The sequence below is a fragment of the Vipera berus genome (assembly GCF_964194415.1).
Source record: "Vipera berus genome assembly, chromosome: 5".
NCBI classification, from domain to species: domain Eukaryota; kingdom Metazoa; phylum Chordata; class Lepidosauria; order Squamata; family Viperidae; genus Vipera; species Vipera berus.
In genome coordinates this window covers 47,339,319-47,355,540 of record NC_138207.1, presented here as the reverse complement: position 1 = coordinate 47,355,540, position 16,222 = coordinate 47,339,319, and the positions used below count along the sequence as shown (strand labels likewise).

At 36.9% G+C, this 16,222-nt stretch overlaps 1 protein-coding gene across 1 annotated transcript; it reads right to left on the bottom strand.

Moving 5' to 3' along the window:
- Positions 1-642: 642 nt before the first annotated feature.
- On the bottom strand, positions 643-14,892 carry POLL (DNA polymerase lambda). Its single transcript, XM_081329129.1, has 8 exons — positions 14,750-14,892; positions 14,171-14,465; positions 12,100-12,241; positions 10,152-10,460; positions 6,842-7,015; positions 6,115-6,243; positions 2,658-2,826; positions 643-2,160 (listed from the first exon to the last, which is right to left on the bottom strand). The coding sequence occupies exons 1-8, from the start codon at positions 14,856-14,858 to the stop codon at positions 1,796-1,798; spliced, it is 1,692 nt and encodes a 563-aa protein (XP_081185255.1). The 5' UTR covers positions 14,859-14,892; the 3' UTR covers positions 643-1,795.
- Between the last annotated feature and the right edge of the window lie 1,330 nt (positions 14,893-16,222).

Below are 16,222 nucleotides of genomic sequence, written 5' to 3'. Positions count from 1 at the left end.
AAATACTATGAAATTGTATTTACGCACAATAATACTTATTTTAGCTGTTTTCATTCTATCCAATCATAAAGAAGAAAGAAGAACTGGAGAACTGTAATACCATTAAAAATTAGAAAAGGAAACAGCAAGTTTCTAGTCCATAAAGCAATGAAGGCAGTTTTAAGGCACATTACAAGTTCCATGTTTGTCTGGATAGCCTTTCTTGGGAGGGGGATCCAGCACTCAGCTAATTTACATACCTATAATTAACAAATGAGTCTATTTGTTAGAGAATTTAGGAAACCAAATGTAAAGCATTTTCAGATAGTTGTTCTATCCCTATAACTGAGTTGTCAGTCCCAACTGTGATTGCTAAAAGATTAGCTGTATATTTCTTCCATTTTTCTTGATGCTAAAAATTTACCTAAGCAGACAAATAAAAATAAATCTTGCTGCAATGTTTTCACTTTATTTATCTCCTATCTTTGATCTCAGGGAAATTTTGACCAAAGTTCCAACATCTGGTGTCTTTATGGTTAACGTGTACTCTGCAAATACAGAAATCTATTTCAATGATGCTATTACTGTTTGAAGAACATTAAAAATATATTCCTTAAAACAGAACAGAAGCTAATTAATAAGAAATTAATTATGAAGTGCAAATAATGAATCGCCTTTTCTTTCCATAGGTCAAATGCAGCTCCAGAACCATGTATCATTCTTGGCCTAATTTCATTCAATCCTCTGCCTAATTTCAAGCATCTTCTGCAAATTATCAGATTTCTAGCAGCCTGCAAGAAAGCAAACTTGGTGACAAAGAGAGGAAGCCCTGTCCTTCAGCCCCAGCAATTTTTAAATTAATTATTAGATTTACATCCCATCTTTATTTTGTACAATTCAAGATGATGCCTATTTTTCTTACAACAACCCTATAAGATGGATTAGGTTGAGAGTGTAATTAGCTCAAAGTCCTCCAGGCAGCTCTGCAATGTACATATAGTCTTCTGAAGTGGTCTTTCCCATAGATCTCCAAAATATTGTAAGGATAGTAACTCTGCAATTCATGTTTTTAAAATTAGTTAAATTTTGTAAATTTTCCATTTGCCCTTAGTAGACATTACAGGTAGTCCTCAACTTACAACCACAATTGAGCCCAAAATTTATGTTGCTAGGAGAGAAATTTGTTAAGTGGGTTTTGTCCCATTTTATGAGTTTTCTCACCACATTTGTTAAGTGAATCACTGCAGTTCTTAGTCACATGGTTGTTAAGTGAATCTGGTTTCTCCATTGACTTTGCTTGTCAAAAGGTTGCAAAAGATGATCACGTGATCCTGGGACACTGCAACCGTCATAAATACGCATCAGTTACTCAAGCGTCTGAATTTAAATCAGGTGACCATGGGGATGCTGCAATGGTCATAAGTGTGAAAAACAATCATAAGTCACTTTCTTCAGTGCCATTGTAACTTTGAACAGCCACTAAATGAACTGTTGTAAGTCAAGGACTCCCTGTAATTGTTTTTTTAATGTGCAAAAAAGATTTACACTAACAGTCTCTCATTCTTGGGATTGCTAACTGAATTGAGTTGATTTGTCCATAGTTTTTTCCTCTCACTGAAATCTTTCAAAGCTAATGAAAGACTTAAAAGATCTTGGGATTCTCACAATGAGGAAAAACTACAAACTGCTCACCAAATCCTTTGGTTTGGAAATATGCGTCAAGGAAAACAAGCAAAGGATATACGGTATGTTTGAAAATCTTATGCAAGTCCCCATGTCTCCCTGAAGTTAACTGGGGCTACTTCTTTTCTCGTCTTTACCAGTCCCTCTCATGTGGCTCCCGGTAAGGCAACCCCAGATGTGCAAACACATCCTTTTCAGTAGGCGTGGACAGGACAATCCCAGATCCAGTTTTGAGGCCATCTGGCCCTCGCACTACACCACTGCAGAGGGCATGCTCTGACAGGCTCATGCCTTTGGTCTTGGCCAGGGCTCGCATGGAGCGATTGAAGTGGGCTGAGCCTGTGAAGTACAACAAAGCACAGGCAAACTCTCTATAGGGGACCACAATGATGTCAAGGCGTCTGTGGTGCCTGCCTGGGCCTGGCAAACGGCAGACTCCAAGGTACTTCTGCTGGAGTCCATTGTCTTCCTGATTCACCAAGTCATCCGTGAGAAAGCCTGAGCGGAAAGCACAATATGTGAGACAAATACTGTAATATTATTGCAAAAAATCGAGAAGTAAGTTGACACTAAGAGCTACCCTCTTACTTATATCCAGTGCTTTTTTTTGTAAAAGAAAAAGGTGCCGGAACTCACACATGTCATACAACCCGCCTTGCCTACCCTACAAGGTAGGGTAGAGAAAAAGGTGCCGGAACTCCGTTCTGAGCGTTCTATGACAAAAAAAGCCCTGCTTATATCAATCTGAGGTCCTGCCTGAGGATTTGGATCAATGTCTAAGAAAGAAGGAGAAAAGCTTTTCCCAGTATAGCAGCAATTACTGGTCTACAGTAGTCAGCTTGAGGAAAAAGTGCCAAGATCAACTCAAGCTAACAAAACTAGGCCTCTTCTGTGTTCCTACTTACATTTCTTTAAACCGTTCTCAAGGTGGATACATTCAGGAATACGATTCTGAACTCCCACCCCCACCACGGAACCAGCTGATATTCTCATACCACTTTTATGAAGAACGTTGAGCAGTTTGTTGAATACCCCTTGGTGGGAGTGTCCATCAGGATGAGTCACCAGTACATCCACATCTCCACAAGTAGGTTTTCCACGCCGGAAAGAGCCACATGCTATACACACTAGTTCAGATATAATAGACTGAGCTGCTTTTCTAACCTTAAAGAGACAGATCAGAGAAATTAACTGCTCTCAGATACCAGTTACTGAAATACCACAATTCTCAACTTATAAAGGAGAGTATTTGAAGCTCAGAGTTGAAATGAGTTGGTGCTCTCTGGGCTTGATTGTTTTCATGCAGATGTTTCATTACCTGAACTAGGTAAAATCATCAGTGCCAGTGATGCTAGCTAGCATCACAAGCTATCACTAGAAAACAACCAAGCTCAGAGACTACCAAGGACCCCTCAGTCCTCAACTTACAACCACAATTGAGACCAAAGCTTCATTAAGGGAAATAATAGAGTCACTGACAATTTTATGATTTTTTTTTTGCTGCAGTCATTAAGCAGGTCACATGGTTGTTAAAGGAATCTGGATTCTCTCAATGACTTTGCTTGTTGGAAACTACCTGGGAAGGTCACAAATGGCAATCATGTGACCCCAGGATACATTAACCATTGTTAACATGCCAGTTGCCAAGTGCCCAAATTTTAGTCACTTTTTAAGCACCCTCAAACAGTTAAAGAAATGGTTGTAAGTCAAGGAATACCTGTAATTCAATTGCCTAGCATCTCATTTGCTTGCTACGCATAAGAAATAAAACAAACTGAAAAGTAAGTGCCACCACAATCCAAATATTTTCTAATGAACGGTAATAAGATCATGGAAATAAAACGGGAAATTCCATTAGATTTAATCTGTTTCTCTTAGAATATAGGGAGAGGTAAAGAGTATAGACAGGGCACTGGAGCCCTGCCTCTTCATCGTGGAAAATTCTACGGGGGCCCATTCAGTCATTATAAATTTTCTATGTGCTCAAAATTCAGAAATGGCATATAAGTTATGGAATAACAAAACCTATGTATCTATTCCAAGATGTTGCTGTTCTTTAGGTAAAGTCACGACAGTCCTTCCATTCCTTAAGAATTATGCTATATAACTGGGAAAATAAAATGATATGAAATGCCTATGATGCAAACCAGAATAAAGTTGGAATGGAGGTAGGCATTTTTAAAAGTTATTCTTTGATAGGAGAGCTACCATGCAAGACGTACAGAGACCCACAGAAGACTCCACACTGAAAAGGATTCAACTGGGCTTTGCCTGAGATGGGCTGATTCTCCTGCTATAGGTCTGCATCTCTTACTTTGGTATCGTGTATGGGATCTTAATCGCAAGAAATTGACCGTTCTTTCAGAACTGCAGTTAAATATCAACAAGTGGAACTACCAGTCCAATAAGTGTATGCCCAATGAGAAGTTCCCTGCCAGCCACTTCCCTTCACCGTGTTTATTAAAGCATCATTTGAAGGCAATTTCGGTATGCAGGATTATCAGTATTATGAGGGCAATCATCCGTTTTACCAAAGACATAGCTACCGGTTCACAACATTGGGAGTGTGTGTGTGTGTGTGTGGGGGGAAATCAGTTTAGAGGATGAGTGCCCCTTGTCAGTCTCCAGGATCATCCTTCATTAGTGAGGAATAAACCCATTAACCTTTGCCCTGCAACATTTGGAATCACCTTCATGGCTTTTCTAATGCAGATCTGCCCCCTCTGCATCCCCAATTAAGTTTTCTTGAAAGCAGCAAACCCCATACTGCACCTTGGATCTTCGACAGACAGCAGCTAATCCCCTCTTTCTCTTGTCTCTTCCCCGAGGTAGGCAAGAGAAGGGTAATCCCATCAATCCACAATAGGCCCATTCCCAAGGGCGGAGGCTCCCCAAAGAACTTTAATCCTATGTAAGGGGTGATGCCCTACCTGGCAACTATGCATTCTTTAGGGGCAGGCACTGTGACTGAGTGACAGCGTCATGCTGCCCAGTGCTGCCATGGCAATTCCACTGTACAAGAGGAACAATGAAAAGGGTTTTTATGTGGCTTAGATCTCTGAATTTAAAGAGCTGCATTAATATATAAACCTGAGGTATGGTCCAGCCCAAACAAGGGGAAAAAGACAAGGGGAAAAACATTTGGCTAGAAGAGTGCAAAGCACTTGTTTCCTTACCAAGAGAGCAAAGAGAGAAAGTCACGGATGTTTTTGTCATCATCCTACCAGTTATCTGAGAATTATTTAGAGAAGGATTGGCATAACATATGGGGAATTTATTAAAGGCTTCCTAAGTGAAAAATTAAAGCAGAAATGATATTGGTAAACTAAATTGATTTTAGGTCAGGTACAAAGACTTGCAGAGCATAGAAATAGAAATATATTAACACTGAGGGAGGTTTTAATTTTTTACTTAGTCAATTGTAAGGAACTCCAACTTTCTAAAAAGGAAATCTTCAATTTCTGCAGTAAATGTGCCTCAAAAGGGAAAATGATTTCTGATAGACAGAAGTAATATATATATATATATATATATATATATATATATATATATATATATATATATATATAGAGAGAGAGAGAGAGAGAGAGAGAGAGAGAGAGAGAGAGAGAGAGAGAGAGAGAGAGAGAGAGAGAGAGAGAGAATGGCTTCAAATAAGAGGTTTCATTAAGAGTCATGGCTTGGGTGGCTGGTATATAAAAAGAAGTTAAGTTAAGCCAGTCTTCCTCAGCCTGTGCTATTTGAAAGTAGAAAAAAAGTGCTCTCCAGTTGTGAAAGACATGAGGTCATAAAGACTTAGGTGGTGCTTTTTTCTATGACAGTCACATTAAGTAAGACAAGAGTGAGAAATCAACTCCATAGGCAGGCTAAAACTACTTTTACTGAGATTAGCTATAATAACTGAGCCTTGAAAGTCTGGGTTGTACATCCTCCCAATTTGTACACTCCTATGAATCAATGAGGTGCCTGCCTGAGTCACTTCCAAATGTTGTCTTACTTCTTTGGATTTAAAAAAAATCACTCCATTTTGCCTTGGTAACAGTTCCTGATATTTTCATCAAAGTCATCTGCCTTATTATCTTCACCCTAATAAAGAAGTATCCATTTTGATAAGCTGCTCTAAGGCAGGTATACTTGGTGTGGCACCTTGCCTCTTTGCAGGGCAAGATGACTCCCAGTTTTAGCATCTGAAATAGTAAACTAAAAAGGGGAATGCCCCCAAAATATATATGCGAGTAATAAATTTGAAAGATGGGTGGAATCAACATAGAAAATATGTTAGTGTTTAAGTAAATGGTGTCTCTAATATGGTGTTCTTTTGGGAAATATTTTGGGGAGTTTTATCTGGCAAGCTGCAAAACCAAGACCGAATAGCCTTATAATTAAAATCTGGTGAAAAATAGCATATGATTTCCTGTCAACATCTTGCTATAGTTTCAACAAGGTACCCACAGTCTGTTCAATTTCAGCAGCTTCCTGCCGTGTCATGCGCTCCAAGAAGTCCTCATAATACTTAAGGCCGATAGCTTGCTGGCTGGTGAGAGAGGCCCTAGTGCGGATGTCATGCAGAGTGCGAAAACCCTGGGTAGAACACATAACAGAAATATAGAAATTTTGTTTTCAGTAATCCTTAATAAGCAATACCATAGAAACTATAACTGATGTGGTGTGATTGGAATGACAACACACAATGCGCTGTTTGCAATATTGTCCTAATTTCCCTCTGCAAATCACATACAATGCTGAGAAGGTACTCAAAACTTGTGAGCATTCATTTACATGCGCGCACGTACACACACACACACACACACACATATACACACAAAGGTCATGGTGTTGCTACTGGAAAACACCATATTGATTCAGAATGAATTTGATGTTTTTGCAAGATAAGACAGTTAATACATAAACTGTTGCTACTGTTAATAAAGGAAAAAGATTGATACAAATAAAGTTAACGTATCTTTATATACACTATAAGGTAGGAAGAAAGGACACTAGCATTATGTGTCCAATATAGACAATATAAAATCTCCAGAGGAAGTCCCCTGAATAAATCATAACTAAAAAAGTAACAATACTAATATAAACTTGTATGCCTTGCAGCAAAGATATAACATATGAACAAATAGAAGGCAATGACCACAGAATCATTGCTATATAGAGGATAGAGAATTACCTGCTGGTACCACATCTGGCTAGTCTTTACTCCTGCTCCCCATATATTGGAAAATAATTCTAGCACTGAGACACGGTCACTGATGTGGTCAAGTTTTCGAAGGTGCCCACTCTCCAGGATTTCTACAATCTTTTCTGCCATCTGTTTTCCAATTCCAGGAATCTTACAGGCTTCCTGAAAGAACAATGAAACTAGTTCAAAGCAAAGCTCAAACACTGATTTACTCTGAGTATTTTAGGTATGTTGTATTTCATTATTCCTAGCGCATACCCAACTTGCTAATATAGACCCACGTGGTGGCGAACCTATGGCACGGGTGCCACAGGTGGCACGCAGAGCCCTCTCTGTGGACACCTGCGCCGTCACCCCAGTCCTAGGCCTTCAGCTGGGTTTTATAAAACCTTTTCGCTTTAGGCCTCCGCCGCCGTGTTAAAAAAAAAGTTTCAATCAATCAATTTCAACTTCTCACGGAGAAAAAAAGTTATTGCAAAGTTGGAACTGATTGATAGAACTTTTTTTAAAAAAAAAACAAGTTTTATTGATTTTTTAATATTTACATGTACATGTATTTGTGAAACAGTATGGTGGTTGGGTAATTAAAATAAGAAATAGCCATTTGTAAATAGGTCAGGTTACATCAACAGAGATGCCCTCTCTAATTCCCTTAGTGATTACATAGTCAAAATAAGCAAGTTAGTATATTTCTAGTTATAACCTAGTCAATCAACAAAATTCAAAATATATTTTCACTAATACATATCAATATCCTGTTTTTAAATTCTATCTAATTGCAATAGGATATTCTAGAATAGCCTATAGTATACAGAAAAAAGCTTAATTTTGGGTAACCCACAATTCCCTATTTCAATAAAGAATAATTCTTTTGTCTACAAAACTTATATTGTTCATTACAAAACATTTTTATGTTTTACCATTAAAGTCTAATTTTCATCTTAGCAAATCACCAGTTATTAGAAATATACTTTTTCCCTTAGCCGTTCAACAATTATTAAAATGCTATCTTTTATATATAAAGTTCTAGATTCTATACTATAGTTCAAAACTAGCCACTGAATATTCTATAAGGCATCTTAACCATACATCAATTATTAAAATACCATCTTTTGATATGTCATTCCAAATTCTATAATATAGTTCAGAGTTATATTTCCTTTACAAATCTAAAAATTAAATGTAAAATCAGTGATATTTTTAGAGATTCTCCTTAATCCATAAAAAGATATTTTTATAGTCTATCTTTAGGAATCTCAAAAAAGAAACAAGTTCAGTCTGTTAAATCTAACTCTTGCCTTCCTTTTGTGCCAAACATACTTCGCTCTTGGTATCTTTAAATTCTCAAATGTATCTTCCTTTCTTCCTAGACCCCTTATATGAATCCAGGGAGTGTATCCAAATGTCAGTTTTGCAAGGAAAATGTCCCCTTTGTAACCATTGTATTTTTGCTTTGGTAGTTCGGTTTTTGGTGATTGATATAATTGTCATTAAATTAGTCAAATCTTTTTGTTCTTCCAATTCTGTCTGGGTTAGGTAGAAAGTAGTAGCTGGTATTATGTTTGACATTTGATTAATTGAATTCTCAATATAGTGTATTTGAAGGCCTTTAAGTGTCTTCACTCTTGGTGTCGCTTTCTTTAGGTGCTGTTACTTTTTGGCTTGTAAGTTTTGTAGTTACTATTAAAATTTGGACTTTAAGGTTTTCTGTAGGTTGCTTTTGTTGTTCTTGGAAATCTCCTATTTTAGTATTAGTTTCCACTTCTTCTATTTGGTTTTGGGTTATCTTTTCCTCATTTACAGTCAGAGTTTGATTTGGTGGCTTTAAATTGTCAGATTTTTCTTGCAGCTTGGCTTTAATTTGCTCTATCATTGCCAAGATCGTATCCAGTATTAGTTTATAATCAAGTGGCGGGATGTATTCATCCATTTCGTTGTTATTTACAGTTAAATCTTCCATGGAGGCTGTTTTAATAATAGTCAAAGATTTTCCACCTCCTGAAGAGTTGTATTCAGTGCCAGGTGTTCCCACACTTATCTTCAAGAACAGCTCTATTGTTCAGTCAGCTCTCACAACAGAAAAAGGAAATTTACTTGCTGTACCAGGTTTTGCCACAAGATGTCATCAATAACATATAACATGCAATGTAAGAGGGGTTTTTTTCTTTTTCTTTTTCCAAATTAATATAGAACTTTTGTAGGATTAGTCCAAATTTTTTCTTTAATTCACAGTTTAAAGAGAGAATAGGATAGTGAGTCCCCAGCAACAAATAGAAGCTTTTTAGTAAATACAGCTGAAATTGCTTAAGTTCTTTGCTGCATTAATTGGATTTCTTTTGTGACTTTGAGGCTTTAAGATTTGTTCCCAAAGTAGATATTCGCCGTTTTCTCAAAAAATGGGGAAGGAGATTTTCAGGAAAGTCCCACAGGAAGATGATTAAGGGAATAGGAAAGGTAAAAGCTCACCCAGGTCCTCCAGATTGCTTCTTAGTGCTAGGAAGTACTTTTGGCTTTTGGCGGGGAACGGCTTAGTGATCGGCCATCTTTATGGCCGGTCTCTTCTTCTTCGGGCCAAAGGAGATGATCCCAGATTCCAGCGGAGGGCTGCTGCCCTTCCAAGATCGTAGGGAAGTCTTCCTCTCAGTAATCGCCCCTCCAGGGCGATTTTTGACCCTTTTCAGGGTCCTCCAAACAAGAAATGGACGGCAGGAGACAGACTGTCCCTGCACGTCCAGAAGCGCCACGCACGCAAACCAGAAGCCCTGATTGATTGAACTTTTTAGTCCCACCCAGTCTGCTGTTACCACTGCAGCCACGCCTACCCAATTGGCCACGCCCACCCAAAGGGCCACGCCCACCCGGCACCCGATGATACATAAGTGGGTTTTGGGTTGCAGTTCGGGCACTTGGTCTCTAAAAGGTTCGCCATCACTGATAGACCCCATCCTAAAAAACTATGATTAGTATTTAGAAAACTGTGCAAGCTTTATAAACACACCCTTGTATCTTTTACTTTTGGCCTACTGATCTTTTTTTCTAAATCTCAAGGCAGCTTCGGCCTTTCTCTGCATCAGAAGTGCAGCATAATCATGGTAAAAGTTTCTGCATACATTGTAGAATTAGTAAAATACTTTCCAAAAGCAGGATGGAAATTACTTGTCTATATAGCATTAAAAAGAACACAAATTGGAACTTTTCCTGCAGAAAAAAATACTAAGCCAGAAAGGTACAGATACCTTGGAGAAAGTAGATATTTGACAGAAAAACAGGCATCTTAGTAAGCTTTTGTCTTATTTACCTGATAAGATGTAACAGGTTTATGATGACTCTTGAGCGCATTAATAGCTTTCGAGTAGCTTAGACCCCTCCACTTGTCTCCTTGGACAGAGTAGGCTTTAGCCAGCACTTCCAGCTTCTCTGTAATGCACTGATTATGATTAGTTTTCTTGCTTTCAGACGACTGAGCGCAAACCCACTTGCCAGGGGAAAGGCATGCTGATGAGCCTTCTGACAAAGTGTTCAGGTCTTGGCCTGACCTCAGTGCCTTCAGTTCTTGCAGAGTGACAACAGCTTTGTCCTCTTCAATTTCTTCATCATCTAACATCCTCTTCGAGATACACAGAACAAGCAGAAGAGGGAGCAATGAAATTGAGTGATCATTTATCCAACCACAGAATATGAGCTCATTCTGCCACAATATATAGACACTGTAAAGTATGGGACACAATTCTTCATTTTCTTTGTTTCTTTTGTAATATTTGTATTGCTTTTATCTTGTTAAAATTTCTTCAATAAAAATTATATTAAAGAAATAAAAATAAAATACAGAGCAGAATTAAGACCCATGAGAAATAATCACAGAAACCCAGAGTCAAAGCAAATATCAATTGAACTAACAGTTTCATATCTACAATTTATGTTCCTAGTAATGGTGATCAAGAACTAGGAAGTACAGATGGCAAAATATCTGGGATGACCAAAATACAATTGATTGTCACGGTAAATGTGTTCTATGTTTAAAGCATGGTAAAAAGTAATAATGAATATTTTGTTCCACGTTTTACAGTTAGTAGGTATTTGCCACCTCCACATTCTATAGCCATAAAAAGGAACCAAAGTTCCATATATGATACCTTGGGTACCCTATTAGGAAGCTCAGAACAGAAAAATATTGAACAAGTTTTTACTTTTTATTCAGTGAAGTCCAGATACTATATCAAAGTCTTTAGGAAATTTACGAAATGCAACCAGAATATTCTGAAATTATGTTGTAAGCCACCAGTCATTGGATATGAGATGGGAGACAAATAAATTTCATTCCTAAATAAATAAGGCAAAAAAATAAAGGCAAAATCTACATCAATATACTTTGAATGGAGAACTGCATGATAACAGAATTTACTACATATTATTTTTTCTATTTTCCTATAATTCTCTGAAAAACAAACATAAATAAAAGACACATGTTTTATAAGCCTAGGTTTACTAAGGATACTCTGATTTTTATTCAGTTTGTTTATTTGAATATTCAAATTTTAAAATGTATTTTAAAAAAAACCACTTTTGGATTTTTTTGTTTAAAGCATAAACTGGGCAATTTGTTTTCACAATCTCAAATAGTAAGGTGTTTCCAAACCTTAGATAAGAGTTTGGTATTGGCTAAACTTTTAACAGAAAATCCCTGGCTTAGCCTAAAAATGTGTAATTAGGCTCACCTGTGTACCTTCCTGTTGATCCTAGAAATTTACAGGTAGCCCTCATTTAATGACCAAAACTGGGACCAGAATCTCAGCCACTAAGTAAAGTGGTTGTTACGTGAGATGCCTACACAATCACTTCACTCAGTGACCATAATCCTGGCACTCACAGTGCTGTCATTAAGCAATTGCATAGTAGTTACACGAAGGGATTCCCAGGAAGCAAGTGGAGAGGCAGGAAGAGAAGGATTTTAGCACAGAGGAGCTCTTCAGGCACAGAGAGGCAGGGAAAAAAGGATTTTAGCTCTGTGATTTTTTTTTCCTGCTGCCCCATGCCTGCGGAGCTCATACATAGAAGATTGCAAATGGTAATCACAAAATTGCACTGCACTTGATTACTGATCGTAAGCGTAAATAGGTTGCCCAGCACCCAGTTTAGGAGGCACATAACGTTTTATAAGGGCCAGAAGTGCCTTTATAAAATGTTTAAAGCACCCTTTCCAAAACTTCAAACAATTATTACACAACTGTTCGTAAGTCAAAGGCTACCTGTACAGTATCACAGAAAGAGCTGATCTCAGTGTTTGATTCTTCTTTCAGTTCCATAACTGTGTTCTCTGCTTTGGGGTAAACCTTATCTTCATCTGGCAATGGTGACTGTTCCATTGAAAAGCCTGTCTCATCCAGATACCTGCCAAGAATTAATAAACAAATAATTGGATTTGGGGAATTTCTGTTATCAACTAAAGGCAGGCGAAGAATAATATAAAACAGGGCTAGGAAATTCATTTGAGATATACTCTTCTGAAAGATGTGGAGAGGTTTTCAGAGCTTGATTTAGTGAGGTCTATTCTGATTTCCAAATGTTTACTGTTTATATTAAACAGGCACATACTGGAACAAAAAGATTATCACATGTACTGACATTCTATTAGTCACACATTGGTTTTATAGAACCAATTCTAAGATTTCTGCTGTATTTTTTGGCCTCCTAAACATACCATTGGCCTCTCTTTCAATGTCACACTGTGTTCATCATTGCAATCATATACTGGTAAAATTCAGTGAAAAAGTTTAGGCATTCTTGTCAAATTATAAAATTCCAATGAATTCAAAAAGTAACAGAAGTGAAACATATTTTCTGAAAATGTGAATATTTACTTATTATTTATGTGCAGTTATTTATAGATTCAAAATAAGAAAACAGTGAATATGGCCAAAGAAAAAAAATTAAGTGTCCTTTCTTTTAATATTTTATATCATTTCTTTGGCCAGAATTAGAGCTTCCAAATTTTTTCCTGTAGCTACGCTATTTTATTCTTGTTTGGGAATTTTCCTCCCATTCTTTCCTGTAGTTCTAGTTTCTTCTAGTTCAGAAATATTCTTAATCTTCTGCACATTTATTTATTTATTTTATTTTATTGAATTTATATACCGCCCTTTCCCGTAGGACTCAGGGCGGTTTACAGGGCATAAAAAAGTCAATACAAAAATTAAGAACAATTAAAAAGATTAAACTAAATCCCTGAAAAATATAACATGCTGTACGTTTGAGATTTCTCACACATATTCAATAATATTCACCTTCGTGGAATATGGAGCCCATTTCAAAGAAATCAATAGAAAAATCAAATATGTATTTAGTAAGAAAGACATATTTGATTCAGAGAATGTTTTGGACTGCTGTCTTGTTAAAATATCAAGTTACACTTCAGCTTAATTTTTTTTAAAAACTCCCTGACTGCTTTCATGTAGATGTTAAACAACAGAGGAGAAAACAGAATTCCATGGAACACTGCATGTGATCGATCTACATTTGAGCAGCAATGTCCCCACATCATCTTCTGGGTCATTCTAAGAGGAAGAATTGGAATCACTGCAAAACAGTGCTCTCAAGGCTCAACCTTGCCATATAACCCACTGATCTGAAGGATACTATGATCAGTGCTATAGAAGCTATTGAGAGGTCCAAGAGAAATAGCAGTTACATTCCATTCCATATGCAGGTAGTTCTCGACTTATGACCACAATTGAGCCCAAAATTTCTGTTGCTAAGTGAGACTTTTGTTAAGTGAGTTTTTCCCCATTTTACAAACTTTCTTGCCAAAGTTATTAAATGAATCGCTGCAGTTGTTAAGTTGTTAAGTGAATCTGGCTTCCCCAATGACTTTGCTTCTCCTGGGATACAACCATCATAAATATGAGACAGTTGCCTCCTGTCAGAATTTTGATCCTCAAGACCATGGGGATGCTGCAACGGTTTATAAGTGTGAAAAATGGTCATAACTCATTTTTTTCAGCGCCACTGTAACTTTGAATGGTCACTAAACGAACTGTTCTAAGTCAAGAACTACCTATAGTTTCTTCTTAACTCATCTAACCAAAATACGTCCAGTGTTATTTCCCAGATGAAATATCCAGTAAAATCAGCATACAAATCATCAAAGCCACCACTTTCTCAGTCGCTTTATCAAAAAATTGGATATTTGAGACTGGCTGATGATTCTATTAAAAATATTGAATAAAGTTCTTTTTTCTATTGCATTTTAAAGATGAATTATCAGTTTTGTATAAATCTTCCCCATTCGAATTGGATAAAGTATTTAAAAGAGAGACCTACCTCTCTGGGATGATGAGTCTATAGTCAGTAGTGTCCAAGATCTGCTGTACTGTAATACAAGAACTCAGCCATGATGCCTTAACCAGTTGCAAACCCTGAGGTAACTTTTTGAGTTTGAGGAGCCGAAAAGCCCGATCAAAATCCATGTGTTCATCTACTATTACATGTGTCACATCTGGGGAAAGCTGGCTGCAGATGTGTCCTCCGTTGTGAATAATCTGCTTACAGAAGATCTCGGCTCTGGCCTGGCCAATTCCTGCTTGCAACACATAAGCTGTGATTGGCTCCAACCACCCTGGTAAAAATACCACAGAGAAAGATGACCAGCAAAATAGGGTTAGGTAACAAATCTTTTCAGAATGAAGAAAATCTGATCGCTTGGTGAAATATAATGAAAGTTAGTGTTTTATAACATATAGTCATGTTATTATATTACTGCATTGTAGAGACTGAACTTTTTAAGGATTAAGTCATTTCACTGAAAGGAACCATAAAATTAAACCACAGAAATTAATAGCAGTGCAAGCCACACCATGAGAACTTCACATGACTAAAGTCAGAAAGAAAGAAAAAAATCACCTTGCTGATTCTTGGTTTCTTCTTTCCAAATCTTTAAAGGCACAGTGTGTACATTTTCTCTCAACTTCTTTCGTTTGCGGAAAGCTTTGACAATTCCTTGAGGCTCCATGGGCCATAGATGTCTACTTCTCTAACAGGAGGATGCAGATTTGCTGAAGATGTAGGAAGGAAAAGTAAAAATAATACATTCTAATGATAGGTAACTCACAGATATCTTTTTGTCAATGTTCCATCATTCTAGAACAGATTAATAGTTCTAATACATATCCCACTCAGTCACTCACAGAAATAATCCTTTTCATCATGCTTAATTTAATACATTTGAAGATCGGTAACATTAGCGTTTCATAATTTATGTAGCTGGTAACTATATATAACTATTTCCTTATATCCCTTTGCCACTGTCATCTTATATTTTTTAACACTACTGGGAATGTTATTTTGCTGAAGTTTAGAGAAGATAAGCAGATACATTTGGGGAGACAATTGGAAACACAGAGGGAATAGATGGAAAATTAGAGTTGAATGTCATCTGCATAAGGGTGTACAGAAAATCATGGGATTTTACAAGATCTCCTTAGGATAGCATGTATAATTTTTTTTACTTGAGAGCAAAACTTTAATACATTTAAATATATTGTAATATATATTATAATGATATACACATTACAATATACAACTGTATATTGTTTTCCTATTTAGGAACAGTATCATATATGAAACAGTTCTTATTGTAACTTTCCTTGAAATGTCTAGCTGTCCTTACTTTAGAACAGAGTCCTAAAATTAGGAGGAGTAAGGACACTATACTTATGATCTATAAATATGGGAATTAAGCTGGGAAGTATTTTATGAATTCAGAACCCACCTGAGTCAGATCACTAGACAATAGTGTTGGGTTAAGTTTTCCTGGTAAAAGTAAAGACGACAGAGCCTGAATCAAAGATTTTCTGAACATAAAACATGTGCTCAAACACTATAAACTATGGTTCTTCTATCCCAGATTCAATGTTCAAGCTCTTTCGTTAAAAGAATAATGAATAGCCATGCTATTAGAGACCAGTGTTAAGAATTGGAAAATACTTTACTGGAGAATTGAATTTGTAAGACTTTTGCCCTCTGCAATCTCTATCCTGGAAACTGACAAAAGCACCAATGAAAAGTATAGCAGCTAAAAATAGTAATAACGTGAATATTGTTACTTTTAAACATCATGTTATTGTTACATTTTAAACCAAATGGCGAAGTCTTTTATTAAAATTAATGGACAATTTGATCAGGAGCTGAAGCAAAAGGTATCAGCGCTGCATTAATTTGATTTAAAATAAAAGTGCCTACAAGTAAATCTTTCATGGGTTCCTCCCAGGAGCGCCTTCCCCAATTTAGCGTTACTCAGATGCACTTCCCACAAACTCCGATTTACACGACATGCCAGCCAAAGATTATAGCACTTGAAATTCCAGGCAAATTGTG